The sequence below is a fragment of the Lontra canadensis genome, unplaced genomic scaffold, assembly GCF_010015895.1.
Source record: "Lontra canadensis isolate GAN:19392208 unplaced genomic scaffold, GSC_riverotter_1.0 scaffold66, whole genome shotgun sequence".
Taxonomy (NCBI): Eukaryota; Metazoa; Chordata; class Mammalia; order Carnivora; family Mustelidae; genus Lontra; species Lontra canadensis.
In genome coordinates this window covers 9,723,729-9,738,465 of record NW_022631060.1, presented here as the reverse complement: position 1 = coordinate 9,738,465, position 14,737 = coordinate 9,723,729, and the positions used below count along the sequence as shown (strand labels likewise).

Genomic DNA, 14,737 nt, shown 5'->3' with positions numbered 1-14,737 from the left:
CTTGAAAGACTCTTTTTCAAGATTTTCTTTTGAAAACAAATTCATAACCACATCACACAGGAGTCCCGCCGCCTCGGGCTTGATCGCCGGCCGCCCGGGGCCCTCTCGCTAGCTGTTAGTCTAATTGCTTTTTTCTCCTCGGAGGCCCGCGTGTGTCGTCTGTGGTTATTAATCTGGTGAGTCGAGGCAAGGAACAAGGGCCCTTTGTCGGCCCCGTCCTTGTAGTCTCTATCAGATTGCCAGGAGCCGTGAGGTCCGAGTTCCCCAAAATTGATCTGCCCTGTGGCTCCGGGGAGCGCCGTCATGGTCCAGCGCATGGGGCTGCCATCCCCAGGGCACCCGCCAGGTGGATGCCCCTCTCGGCCGCTGGGGTTTGGCCATGGAGCGTCCCACCTACGTGTGAATGGGGGGGAAGCACCCTGTGCTCAAGCAGAGAAGGGAGGGGACAAGGCCACCTTGGGGGCCATCTGTCTGAGAAGGGACGGAGCAGGTCCCAAGGCCAAGCAGGAGCGACCCACCTGTCCCCCTGGCTGGGGCCCTCCTCAGCCCGCAGGCCTGAGAGAAGGAGGGAAACCCGGCCAAGGGGCTGCTGAGTGGGTCCTGGGACCACTGTGGCGCCCCACTCCGGAGCAGAAGCGAGTCTGACTCCATCAGCCACTGAGGGGGCCGGGGGCTGGGGGGCGGGGCAATGCACGGCCCACTCGGGGTGCTCAGAGCCAGCAGCTGAGCCCAGGGCAGTCCTGGGGGGACGGGGCCGGCACTCAGTGTGACCACCAAGCTCTAGGAGGGGGCCTAGCTCTGGGAGGGAGGGGGGACGGGCCGGGAGGGGTCCAGAAGGCTTGCCCCCACCCCACGTTCACCACACCCCTGCCTGCCCCAGTACTGTCCGCTGGAGCGCACCCCATGGCAGGACCACAGAGCCCGTCCCTCCGCCACGCCCAGCCACCCCCACTCCTCCTGCTTCCCAGCCACACTTCTGTTTCCTTTTTATCCGGGAACACCCTGTGAAGGCTTCTGTGCCCACTTACACATCTGGGGGCCCCAACAGATGTTCCAGTGCCATGGAGTGAAAATTTATGAAACCACAAATGCTCTTCTGTAACGTGTTCCATGCTCTAATTAATGCCACACCGACTGACACCCAGCAGGGCCTGCGCAGTCGCATGACACTCGGCCACACCTGCACAGGCCTCCCTCAAAGCCACTGCTGTGCAGAGCCCGAGGAGCCCAGGCGACCTCCCGGGGGCCTCCCAGGGCGCCCACAGGAGGCAGAACGAAGGGGCCCCAGGGGGGTCTTGGGTCAGGAAGAGGGATGGGGTTTAGGGCCAAGTCCCCACACCCCATGTCCCCTCCTGCCTTGCTCACTGTGTCCACCCAGCCTTCTGAGCTTAGCTAGGACCCCACCCCAGCCCGCTCTCACCCCCTCCCACGACCAGCTGCCCTGACCCCTCCCCGCCTGGACACACGTGTCTTCCCAGCACGGGAGCCCAGCGGGGGGGCTTGCAGGGCTGCAATGGTAGAGCCAAGGGTCCCAGCTGGTGACCAGGCACAAGGCCCTTCTATTCCTGGGGCCTCAGGGTCTGTGTCTGTGGTTTGGGGTGCTTTTCTCAGTTTGGGGGCTAGGAGAGCTGAGTGGTCCCAGGCCCCACCCGAGCCAGACCAGAGAAGTCCTACACCCCTTCTCTTGATGGCCGGGGCTCCCGTGTCAGATTTATCTGGGAAAACAGAGGAGCAGGTCCCTTGGGCCCAGGTGTTGGGGCCTCAGATGAGCAGCTCTCCTAGGGGGCCTGAGACAGGTAATTCTCACACCCAGAGCCACCGGCAAGGAGCAGAGACTGCACCAGCCTCAGCCCTGCAAAGCTGGGGAGATGCGTCGCCTGGCAGGGCACGGCCCCCCTCCCAGACAGCCCTGCCAGCAGAGGGGGAGGACTGCTGGAACAGGGGTTCCTTCTGGCCCCCATCCTGCCCTGCCTGGCTCAGGATAAGGGACTCCTCCGCTTCTTGGGAGAGAGCCCTCTTCGTCTTGTTCCCGCCAGCCTCTCCCCTCCCCTCCCCTGCAGCTCAACATCGGCCGTGGGCTGGAGGGCTGGCCGCAGCCAACCTCTGGAGCCCACCGCCCTGGGGACCCAGCTCCTGACCTCCAGCCCTCATGGGGCTGAGGGCCACTCGGCCCACCAGCAGCTTCCCCCGGGCGGTGCAGCCAGCCCCCAGCTCTGCGTGGTCCCGGGGAAGGGGCGCAGCAGCCAACTGTGGGCCCAGGGGTATCCCGGGGAGCAGGCTGGCCCTGGGCAGAGCCCTCAGGGAGAACCGTCCCCCCACCGTCCCGAGGCTGTCCGGTGCTCCAGGGGCCCTTGGCAGCTGCAAGAGGGGCTTCTTTGCTCCCTGATGCGCACAGCGACCTTGGCTCGCTCCCGGACCCCACAGGCCTGCAGCTCGCGGTCCCTGCACTCCCTGTGGCCAGGGGCCCCTCGCTTGACAGCCCTCTGCCCTGGGTCCACCGGGACGCCCTGCGCTGCCCGGGGCTGCCTTCAGGCCCCGCACTCCTAGCCCCGCACCCCCCCACCGCCGGCAGCGGCTGCGGGGACACATCCCCTGGCCCCAGCCCATGCTGCGCCCGCGTCTTCCAGTCCCACAGGGTGACCCCATCTGCTCCCATCGGCAGCCTCGGTGTTCAGAGCGGGGCTGGCCACGTGGCCAGAAACGGGGCCTCCCCGGCCTGACCGCTGGACGATGGGTGCCCACGGGTCCTGATTTCCTGGCTCCCTGGGAAGACAGTGCTGCTGCCGCGAGGGGGCAGAGGGGCCGGGGAAGATGGACCCCACCCTACGACCGTCCAGCCCTCCCAGCAGGAGTCCCAGCTGCGCCTGCGGGGGACGGGGCTTCCTCCGCATTCGCGACACACACGGGCGCGCGCCTACACACGCACTCAGGGCCGCGCGCACCCACACCCTCGTTCCCCGCACACACACAGGCCCGCGCACGGCTCCGGTGGGCAGGGACCCTGGGCCCTGCTCCCCGGCACCTCCCCGGCCCCAGCCCTCACCGGGCGCAGACCCGGAGGCGTCGCGCACACCCGGGCTGCCCCCGTCCTCACCCGCTCCTGTCTCCGCAGGTGGCCCAGCTGGACCAGAGGCTGGTGCTCATCACGGACATGCTTCGCCAGCTCCTCTCCCTGCACCAGGGCGGCCGGCTGGGCGACCGGACCCCCGGCGGGGGTGGGGCCCAGGCGCCGCCCCCCTGCGGCTCCCTCAGCCCCGAGCTCTTCCTGCCCAGCGGCGCCCTCCCCACCTACGAGCAGCTGACTGTGCCCCGCGGGGGCCCCGATGAGGGGTCCTGACGGGGGCTTGGGGCCCCAGGCCTGCGAGGGCAGGGCCGGAGGAGCCCAGTTCGGCCCAGCCCACCTCCCACCTGGGAGGGGCGCCCCCCCAGGTCACTGGCCCCTCCCTCCCAGGCCTCAGACCCCCCATGGGCCACGCCACCCTGAGAGGCTGTGCCTTGGGAGTCACGAGGCCTCCTCTTCCAGCCAGCGGGTACTAGAACGCGGCTGGGTTTGGAGGCCTCCTCTCGGCTTCGAGACCATGACCCCCACATGATTTGTATGGCAGTTGGGACACAGTGGTAGGGCTCAGTCTCGACCCCGGGGGGCCGGGCATCCTAGGCACTTGGTCCCTTCATGTATGGCTGACAAAACACAGGTGTGAGCAGGCCCACCCTGCTAGGCCCCAGGGGGCCTCCTGGGAGGAGACAGAGGGCAGTCAGGACAGGGTCTGTGGGTACCCACCCTCAGCCTCGAACCCAGGACCCAGGGAGGAGGCAGGCAGGGCAGGGCAGGCCCAGCCCATGCCAAACCGAGGGTGCCGGCGATCCAGGCCTGGGCCGTGCTCTCCACCTGCAGAGACTGGCTCAGAGGCCAGGGTTATGAGGGACCCTGAGGCCACCACGTCCAGCAGGGGGGCCGGCCCGCCATGGTGCCCATAGTGCTCCGTGGGGGTGGACTGTCCCCCACTGTGGACTGGCAACTTCTCCCACTGACCCCTGCCCTGCGCACAGCCCCCACGGCAGCTCCCCACCGGGTATGGGCAGCTAGAAAGACTCCAGAACTGCCCCGTCCCCCGGCCAGCTGCTGAGCGTGGGGCAGGCGTAAGGGTCTCTCAGACCCTGCACAAGACGGGGCTCCTCCTGGGCATCTCAGCTCACAGAAATCAGAATAATTTGTGGTGATTTGGAATCTGTGTTTTAATGAGTTTCACGGTGTGATTTTGACCCTTAATTGTGGCGCTTTTCCTAATAAACGTGGAGTCACGGAGCTGGTCTCGGGCCTGCACTTGTCTTGATTCCCGAGGGAGAGGTCCGTCTTCGGGACAGCTCCGTCCCGTGGAGGCACAACCCCAGCTTTCGCCTCGCCGAGTGCCTGCGCTGCCGTCTGCACCAACCCAGGGAAGGGGAAGAGGCCGGAGCCCCAGCTCTCCAGGAGGAGGACCCCCCGCCCCAGGGACCCAGAAGAACCTTGAGGCCAGGCCGTCACTGCCCCAGCCCCGTAGCCTGCACCGAGGCCAGCTCTGTCCACAGAGCTGAGCAGAGGGAGAGAGCGTGGCCAAGACCGAACGAAGTCCTGCCCTGCAGCCTTTGCTCCTGTGGGCGCCTCTTCCGGCCCTCACCCCCTCACCACTATCCGAGTCACTTTGGTCTGTGGCCCAGCTCCTCTGGCAGCCAGCTCTCCCTGAAAGCTGCTCACGAGCGGCAGCCCCCTCCAGGCCTTGGGACCCCTCGACGGGACAGGGCTGACCGGTGAGGTCATTGTCCCCAGTCGAGCACTGGGGGTGGGGCCTCAGGGCTTAGTGTAGAGGGGAGGGCACCCTGCCCTCCGCTGCCTGCCTACCTGTGGGCATCGGCCTCCCACCTCCTCCCGGGTCCCGCCACCTTCCCTTCCTGCCTGGTGGACAGGTCCCCTAGGGCCTGCTTAGAGGCAAGTGTCCAGGAGCTGCTGAATAGGAACTCACTTCCCAGAGGAGGGGTCAGGGTTCAGATTGCTCACGGAGGCCGTGGATCCAGCCCACGCTCCGGCCCAGGTGGGCGTGCCTCCTGCTCAGGGCTCCTGTGGTCCTGGGGCTACCCCCTGGGGCAGCTCTGACCACCTGCCGTGGTGAACATGTGGTCACTGCCCGTCTCCCAGCAGCCCCTGAGCCCCTGGGAAGGTGAGCACCTTGCCAGGACCAGGCCTCTGGGGTGCTGGGGGTAACCACCTCAGGGGACACACTCTGGCCTGTCTGCCCCTCCCAGGCCAGGCTCCTCCTTGACCAAGGACCCAGGAGCTCTACCGGGGCGGGGGCGCGTGCGCAGGACCATCGAGGAGCACAGATTGGCCCCTCCGGGAGTACGTGCAGGGGGTGGTCTGGGTTCCGGAGCCCCCACACGGACATCCCCACCCCCCTCTAGGCCCTGATGTCTCCTTGCGATAACAGGGAGCTCCCTTGGGGCTGCCCAGCTTCGAGCAGGCTGGGGGCACATGCCAGGGAGAGCCAGCCCGCCCTCGCCCTGCCCCCTGGGCGCCCCCCACCCCGCCCCCCAACCAAGTCCCCCTCTTCAGCTCACAGATGCAGGCATGATCAGCCGGGCGGAGTGGGCAAGCCCGCTGTGCACACCCTCCTCCAGGACGGTTTGCCCTCCTGCTCTCCTTCCAGAGCCCGTCTGCACCCGCACGCAGGCCGTGAGGGCTGGTGGCAGCTGACCTCTAGAGGACGGGGCTGTCCCAAGACACCTGGAAGCAGCCAGCTGGCCCGTGTCAGGAGAGGCAACCCAGGCTCCCTATGGAGGGGGAAGGGAGGGTCCCACTTTGCTGACCCCCACTGCGTCCGTGCTCCCCAGGGCCTCCCACCGTGGGGACTGGGTATCGGGACGACCAGCACTGGCCAGGGCGGGGGAGGGCAGGAGGGACGGCCAGGGCCTGGGGCCTCCCCTGCCTGCACCCACCGGGAGGGGCGGGAGCAACAATTACTGGAAAGGCAAACGCTGTTGTTTCCTTGTTGGGTAAATATTTGTGGAAACCCCAGGAAGCGGCTGGCGGGAGAGCAGGGCCCTCCGCGGCGCCCCGGCACCCCGGCCCCCCGGCCCTCGGTGCGCTCGGCGCGGGGCCGCCCATCTGGGCAGGGCACGGCCCCCGCACCCAGCCCAGCTTTGTTTCCCGTATTATCGACTGCACACAGAGTCCCCGAGTGCCTCACTCCTGGACGGCCCATTGCGGCCCTCTCGGGTGTGAAATGCAATTTACCTGAAATAAAGCCCAATTATGGAATTAGCTAATTAAAGCCCGCGGTGGAGGCTGGGCCAGGCCGGCCGGGCGCTCAGTGCCCGCCCGGTGCCCGCGGTCTGCGGGAACAGATGGCGCCCCGGCCCGCCGTGCCGGCCGCATTCCTTCACTCTGTCCCCCGATAACTGACTTAGACAGCACACGGCCATCTGGTGTATGACACGTCCTGTGTGCCCCGGACAATGGCCCAGCAGACCTCTCCGGGAGAGGGCCGTCGCCCGGGCAACGGTGGCAAGTGCAGCCCAGGCCGTTCACGCCCCCTCCCCCAGCCCCTTTGTGGGCCTCGCGCGGCTGCCTGGCTCTCGCTGCTGACAGTGTCCATGAGTATTTGTCCCCAGCGCCCGGCCTTTGTCTCCAAACTGGGCTCCCTCATTGAGGTGCTCAGTGTCCAATGGGTGCTAGGAGCATCTGCTGGGGTGACAGGGTGAGGACGGCTGGGGGGCTGCCCTGCCGCCCCCTTCCTGGAGCGCCCCCTCCTCTACCCCAGACCCCCTCCCCCACCAGCGTGCCCCTGGGAGGCGGGCGGGCAGGCGGATGGCACCTCGCAGGCTCTGGGCTCCATCGCCGTGTCCAAGGCTCTCCCGGTCTCTGGACTGGGGGCTGGGAACAGAGGGACAGGGCAGGCCCGCACACCTGCGGCCGCCCATCTGTGAAATGGACGGGTGGTGGTGCCCTGCCAAGGGGCGTGGGGGAGAGACAGATGGAACTAAGACCCGGAGGCTCCGGGCCCAGGTCAGGCACATAGTAGGTGCTTAATAAAGGCAGCCAGACAGGCAGCATAGGAGATGCGCCCCTCCTGCCCAGCCCACACAAGCCCTCAGAGCAGCTTCCTGGACCCTGCCTTGCACGCCAGGCCCCCACTGGAAGCTGTCCTCAACCCCAGCGGGCTGTCCCGGCCCTGCACCCAGGCTGGCCCTTGAGGCCCTGGGAGCCGCCGCCCTGCCCACCCAGCTCTGGCATTTCCCACCGGAAGCCCCCAAGTCTCTGGCCAGGCCACCCTCCCACTTCTTCTTGTGTCAGGCCAAGCCACCCGCCCATGGGCACAGCAGCACCCACCGGGCCGGGGTCAGGAGCTGTGCCCACCAGCAGGCCAGTGGACAAGAGGCTTTCCTGGGACTCTCAGACCACAGGCGGAGGCCAGACCTCCAGAAGGGCCAGTTAAATTAAGGGATAAGATGAGGGTCTGGAAAGGGGCTACTGGCACCACGGGGAGAGGGCAGGGGTGCTGTAGGCTCACCCGGACACAGGCAGGGCCCCGCCAGGCAGTGTCACATGATGGATGTGTGGGGGAGGAGAGTCCACCGCCCAGTGCCCTGAGGACGAGACCAGGCAGGTGTTTGGACAGACAGCTGGGGTGGGGGATGGGGTGGCAAAAGTCCAGCGTGCCCGGGTCTCCTAGGACAGCCCCACACACAGCCCCAAGCAGAATCCTCCTGTGGGGGTCTGCTGGGTCACCTGGAGGGGCGGGGACCTCCCAGCAGCCAGCCAGTCTCCCTGGCTTGGGGGCCATCCCCAGCTCACCCGAAACCTACCTGCTCCACACCCTGGTTTCCTCCTGGGACCACCTCTGAGCCCTGGCCCCCAGCGGCTCCCTGAGGTCTGAAAGGGCGGCAGCCCCCTCTTGGCCCTGGCCTCACTCTTGCGGGCCCCCGAGCCTGGGGATCCCTGGCAGCTGGGCCTGGAGCGTGCTTGTCCACAGAGCTGGACAAACAGAGCTCCGGTTTCCACTGACCTCTGAGTGCCAAGAGCCTGGGGCTAGGGCCCTCTGGACACTGACAGCCCCCACCTGGGCCCTTTCCAAGCCATGGCGGAGCGGAGTGCCGGCGGCGGGCGGGCAGCCCAGGAGCCCCCAGGCAGGTGACCTCTGACCTCACCGGCCAGCTGCTGTCTCTCCTTCTGCTGCAGGGGGAGTCACCTCCAGCTCCAGCAAACCAGGCCTGGGCAGAGGGTGGGCTGGGGGCCGTCGGCACCGGCCAGAGACATGGGCCAGAGAAAGGATCTTCTCCATTGACAGACCAGGGGCCACCACCCTGCCCCATCCCAAGGCCTCTGAGGTCAGAGTACTGCCCCCCAGTACCCAGACCTCAGGTGCCAGCCGTGCAGCAGGGGGTGGGGTCCACTCTGAGCCCCGGATCCTTCTCTCTCAGCAGGTCCCTCCTTATGTCCCGGGCCTGATTCTGTCCTCTGGTCCTCCTGAGCAGGCCCCTGCTGCCCCAGCCTCCCCTGGTCCCCAGCACTCCGAGCACCTTAGCGAGGCAGAAGGTGGTGGGGGAGCTCGCCGCAGGGTTGACCTCAGACTCCCTCCATGCATCTCCAAACCTCTGCCCCAGAGGCCCCCCGCAGAGGCAGAGCTACACCCTCTCAGCCCTCACCTGACAGGCTTCGAGTTCACACGTGTCTGGGCAGTGGTCCCACAGCCTGAGAAGCGACAAGTCTGTCCTGGTGTCTTTTGGGGTCTTGCCTCCTTCAGCTTCCCGCGGACTCGTGTTGCAGGGGGCAGGGGTCAGAATGGAGTTGAAAGCATGTTGCTTGGACACCACAGGGACACCCACCTGCCCATGACTCGGACCCCCCCCCCACCTCCTATCTCCGGCCCAGCCTCTGCACCCTCCTCGGCGAAATTCCCCCCAGTTTCTAGCCTGTAGGAAGCCTGTGATCTTTGTGAGCAACATCAAAGCAGGAGACCCGGCTGCCAGGGTCAATCATGCCGGTGGCCCCACCTTCCTGCCCAGCCCACGGCCCCAGGAAGTAGGTAGGAAGTGGCAAAACACATAGTGAGGGGATCCTGGTGGGTGTTCGTGGGGTGCGCAGATTGGACACAGAGCAGAGAAGCAGAGAAACCCTGGGGCACATGGGTCCTCCCTCCCTGGTGCAGAGTGAGAAACCAAGGCCCAGGGCAGAGGTGGCCTGACGCAACACTTAGGTGTATGAATTTGCACTGGAAAAGCCCCAGGGGCTTGCAGCAGCAGAGAAGTCTGTTGCCAGGCGGGGAAGCTGGAGGGCAGGGAGGGACGGACTGGCCGAAATGGGAGCTGGCTTTCTTGAGCCAGATCACAAGGCCAGAGAGGCTAGGTCTGAGGAAAAGATGCAGGGGAATTACCAGGTGGTTTGAACATAGCTCCTCCATAGGTCCATGTGGACCGGCAAGCTGGGACATACAGCCAAGGGCCAGGGCATCCATCAAGGCATGCCCACTGGCTCCAATGAGGCTGCCATTGCTCCTGCACGTCAAAACATCCCCCTCACCCCCCCACCACCACCCCATAAGGCTCAAGAAACTGTTACAAGCTACCAAACCCCACTGAATTCATTCTGGTTGTTTTTTGGCCGTATCCCTCCTCACCGCCACCTACAAAACACACACACGTGGTTACGGGAACCATCTTCACGGGGACGTGGGGCACTGCAGTGGGGATGCAGAAAACCGGAGCTAGAGCCGCGGGTCCTGTTGTGCCTGTCCTGGCACAGCCACGCTCTCACCGTGCATCCTCGGGCAGAGCACGGGCTGTCTGTTAGCTTCAGGTGGTCGTGGCCTCCCCAGCCTCACGGAGTCCCAGCAGGATGCCAAGTGGAAGGGAAGGCCCGGCAGCCTCTTGCCGGGGAGGGAGAGCTCCCTGAGCTCTGGGAGGAGCGGGTCTATGGACTGCGGATCCGTCCCCAGGAGCAAGTCTCGACGTGGAACCTCGAAGCTGCTGGCAGCACCTGGACTGGGGCCATGCCTAGGGCCTCATTGTTCTCTGTCCCTGGAATGGTCAGGGGAGGCCAACAGCGGCCCAGGGGCCATGGGGATGGGCAGTCCCTGCAGGGAGGCAGCGACACCCTCGCATCAAAAGCCTCCAGGAGCGACTTCTGGGACGCCCCCTGCCAGCCTCTGCCCCAGGACACCCCCTGCCAGCCTCTGCCCCGGGCCCGCACACCCCCACCGGAACTAGAGGACCCGCACACAGGGAGCTCCTGGCCCACTCCCGAGAAGGCGGGGCCGCAGCCCCTCGGCCAAGGACAATGGGGGTGACAGGTCGGAGATGGATGGGCTGGCCCAGGGAGAGGAGGCTCGTGCTGGGAGAGGCCGGGCCTGGGGTAGGGCTGCCCCAGGCACTTGAGTGGGAGGAGATGCAGAGGGCCTGACCGCTGACGGGCTGCCTGGGCAGGCCCCGGGGACCACAGCATCGCCCGGGAGAAGTGCCCGTCCTGGAATGGGAGGCAGGAGGCCCCTCGAGAAAGGCTTTCTAAAGGGGGTTGTCGGGACGGTGGGTAATGTCATTAAGTAATTTCAAAAGGTCTTAATCGAATCCGCTTCGTCAAAAGGCCTTTGGAGAGGAAAAGAAGGCGGCCGACAATCGGCTGGGGCCTTCCACTTGAATGGCCGGCCCTGCACGGAGCCCGGGGGCTCAGGCCCCACCCACGGCTCAGCGCCCAACCCTAACGGCCCCGCTCCTCTGTGGGTACTGGGCCATCCCGAGCAGCCCCTCCAGGAGACCTGGCGGAGACACGCCTCCCAGCCTCAATGGCCCCGCCCTGAGAGCCACCACTTACAGAAAAGGAAACTGAGGCCCACGCAGCCGTCTGACATTGAGGAAACGGGTCGAGAGCTTCCGAGGCCTGGGGACTCAGGCCAGGACACAGCCCTCTGCACCTCTGTGTCCCCGTCAGTCAGACGTGGGCGAGACCGTGTCCTACCCCCGTGGTTGCACCGCTCGGTAAGGCCACGCGGTAGGGGTGTCCCGAGTGCTCTTTGCTGACTTCTCCCCGCGGCCCAGTCAGTTGGGGTCCGTCAGAACCCACTCTTTTCCCTTTGACCCTCTGTCAAGGCGCAGATGCACACGCACTCCACTGTGGGCTCTCAAACACCCCTGCCCCCTCACACACCCACCCCTTCCTCCCAGGAGGCCAAGGAGCAGACGCTCACTTTCCTGACAGAGCCTGTGTCCAGGTTCACACGCGGGTGTGCCTGGGGCTCTGGGTCACTCACAGCGGCCCGCGGCCCAGGCTGCTCTGCCGCTGGCCGCCTCCTCGCGGGCACTAAGGGGCCTTTGGCCTTCCATCGTCCACGTGCTGTCACCACGTCAGCACCCCCGCCAATGGGCATCCACTGGCTTCTAAGCCCCTGAAGACCCCGCTGGGGATCCCCCACGGCAGGGGACACCATGGTTCTCCCAGAGCGGGGGCCCCCCGACTCTGCCCCAGGTCACCCCACGGGGAGGGCGGCCCGCAGCCTCACAAGGAGTGGCCACAGCTCCTCTCAGGGTCTGAGACCAGCCACAACCCCCCGACCCAGCTGCCTGGCACTTCTGGTCTCCGCCCCAGCAAGAGCCCGGAGGTTAGGCGCCCCCCCGAGCCTCCACCCTCTGCCTCTTCACCGTCCAGAGCATTCCTGCCTCCTATAAAGCAAGCAGGAAGGGCCGTGCCAGCCCTCACCTCCTACAGAAGCTGGCAGAGGCCAGCAGGTGTCCACGAGCACGCTCCTCTCCCCCAGCCCTGCCCGTCTCCCCCCGACCCCCACCACCAGCCTCAAGGTGAAGCAGGCAGAGCCGTGCCCCGAAATGCTCCACCAAACCCCACATGCGTCTCAGAGGCTTCGGTTTCCGGCGCCCACTGGCCCAGCCTCCCTCCAGCCCCTGCCAAGGCCTGGCACCCCCGCCCCGGCAGCCCCCCTCCACGCCAGCCGCCCTCGAGGCCTGAGGGCATGGGCAGACTGCTTTCCCCCTGCCTGAGCACCCCTTCCCCCGGGAAAAGGCCTCCTTGTTTACCCCCAGCCACCTCCCTCGGGCTCAGAGGCACTCGGGCTCCAGGCTTCGAGGTCACCGGTCTTGCAGTCCACCTGTGTCACACCGGCTCCAGGAAACCGAACCCCAGCGGCAGACGACAGGCGCAGCCGGCACTGGAGCCTGCCTGGCCTGACCTGGGCCCTCCCTCACCTGGGCATTGGCCCCCAGGAGCCGGTACGGCTCAGACCGCCTGTCAGGGGGTCGCAGGACGGGTGTGAGGTGGGGGGAGAAGCAGGCGAGACCCTGCCCCACCTCGAGGGCCTCACCAACAGCAGCCCGGAGGGAAGCCAGGGAACCCCCCAAGCCGAGCGTTAAGAGACCTGGTCTTCCCTCCGGGGCCCAACACATCAGGAAGCACCTGCTGCTCCCATTTTATGGATGAGGGACCCGAGGCCAGAGCACAGGATATGCCTGCCCAGGTGCCTACACAGGTGAGGAGCAGAGCCGGGTGGCACCAGGTGTGTTTGGCTCCCCAGCCCCGCCCCTCACCCTGCCCCGGGGTCCCCTGTGAAGGAGCCCTGGAAGAGGTGGCCTGGGGGACAGCAGCCACAGCAGCCACGATGGGAGGAGAGGGGGTGGAGGGGACGGTGCGAGCAGCCCCCAGAGGGTGAGGTCTGCGGAAACCAGCCTCCCACCCCAGAGACAGACCTGTGCACCCCCTTACAAGCACGCCAGCCGCAGGGGGTTCTAGGAGGCAGGTGGATGGGCGAGGAGAGGAGGATCCCACTCCTGTCCTCCCTCTCCTGCAGGAGAGGCCCAGAGTGACCTGGGGCCGGCCTGTCTCTCGTGCCTTCTCCCTGCCCCCAGCCCCGGCCTCCACATTCGGGGGTGGCCTGCAACCTCACACACCCCAGCCCCAGGCCGAGCCGAACCCCCACTCTTCCAGCAGAGCTCTGCCTAAGGGTCTCCAGCAGCCGTGTCTTCTGTCCGACTGGCCATGCGTAGGCCAGGCAGGAAGAGAGGGATGGAGAGAGCAGGGAGAGGGAGGTGGGCTCAGGCCCCTGGGGCTTCCGTGCCATCCTGTACTCCTCGGCAGCCAGGCCACACAGCAGATAGGGGCACCCGGGTTCCACCGCGAGGGCCCATGCTGGGCACGCCCTCCGGGCTGTCCCCGGTTCCCACTCCGGCATCCAGCCCCGGCCAGGACTCGGCGCAGAGACAGTCCTGCTCTCCCAAGGCTGGGCCACGAGCTGCCTGTCACTCAGCTCTTCTGCCCGGCTGGTCACACTGAAAAGAGCGTCCTGTAGCTAGCAGGCATGAATATCGGCTCAGCCCACTGCAGGAAGCAGAGAGTGGAAACCCCGGGGCAGGAGGAGGCCAGTCTCCAGGCCCAGCCCCCATGCTCCCAACCCGCCCACCAGCAGCTGCCCGGCTCCTCCCAGACTGTCCCTGCTGCCACCACCGCTGCCACTTCCCTCCGCATCAGCCCCTGCTCCCGTTCTCCACTTAGCAAGCTCCTACTCCGTCACCCTGGCCCAGGGCACGGAGCCCCTCCTCCGTGAAGCCTTTCTGAAGGACTAACCTCTCAGAGCCCATGGTGCCCATTGCTTCTGACCTGACCCTGGGGGATGGGAGGTGCCCATCGGGAACCATGGAGAGAGGGGACACATGTGCACCTGCCGTCCAGCCACACCCACTTCCAGCCCCCCTCCACACACCGGCTCTGCTACAGTCCCTTGGGAGCCCCCTGGTTCTCACCCCACAGGCCTACCCACCCCCAAAGCCCTCCTTATCCACGTCCCACATTCGTAGAATTTTGAAGGCAGTATCAGGAAAGCAGGTTTCTGAAATTCTCTGCACCTTATGTGCTCCAGGGGCACAGCCCCAGAGATCCGGGAGGACCAGCTACCATGCGCCAGGCCGCCAGCACAGACCCAGGACGGAGGGGCCCCCTTTCCTCATCGTCGTCGCGGCTGACTTGACTTTGCCGTTCGGGACATCTCGCACACGTAACCTCGTCTGAGGAAGAGTCCAGCTCCCGAAGGAGACCTGAGTGCCAGGCATCACCACGCCCCAGGCACCATCCCTCCCAGCACCCCTGAGATAACGGCAAGAGGGGGTCGCTCTGACCCAGGTACTCGGCAAAAACGGAAGGCCAGGTGGAGAAGTGCCCAGCCCAAGTCCCCCATGGCTCCCAGGCCAGAGACCCTGGCCCCAGCACACACGCGTGGTCAGCTGACATGGCCGAGGGCCACGAAGTCACATGACCAGTGGGTGAACCCAGAACACCACCCCCCCCACCACCCCCCGCCGCAGCTAGATGGGGGGCTGCAGGGCAGGGAGCTCGGGCGTGGCCATGCCTCCCAGACCGAGTGCTCCTGTCCAAGATGCTCTTATGCACTGGTCCCTAGATCCCAATTTCCCAGAAAATTAGCTGGAAGATGAATTTTCGCTGGAGTGTTACTGACTGCTCAGCTTTTAGCTTGCTCTTTCTGACAGGATTAGCGCCGGGAAGGGAACCCTAGAGAAGACCACGTCTGAGCGCTGAGGGCTCAGACATCCTGGCCACTGCTACTGAGGGTCCCCCAAAACCATGACTCTGTCTAGCACACACAGCCTCATGACCCGGCCCCTCCCTGTCACTCTAGCACCTTCCTCATACACCCTACCCTGGGGCCCAGGCCCCAGCCCCACCCCGCTGACCCCAGGAGGGACAACCATCCCT

The 14,737-nt window shown here is 66.1% G+C and overlaps 1 protein-coding gene across 1 annotated transcript in view; it reads left to right on the top strand.

The window, feature by feature from the left end:
- The window catches only part of KCNQ1 (potassium voltage-gated channel subfamily Q member 1), a 305,399-nt gene extending 301,869 nt beyond the window's left edge, over positions 1 to 3,530 (top strand). The window contains exon 16 of the mRNA XM_032879756.1: positions 3,113 to 3,530. Within this exon, the coding sequence (XP_032735647.1) occupies positions 3,113 to 3,337 (225 nt within the window). The 3' untranslated portion in view covers positions 3,338 to 3,530. The remainder of the gene's footprint in view (positions 1 to 3,112) is intronic.
- The last annotated feature ends 11,207 nt before the right edge of the window (positions 3,531 to 14,737 follow it).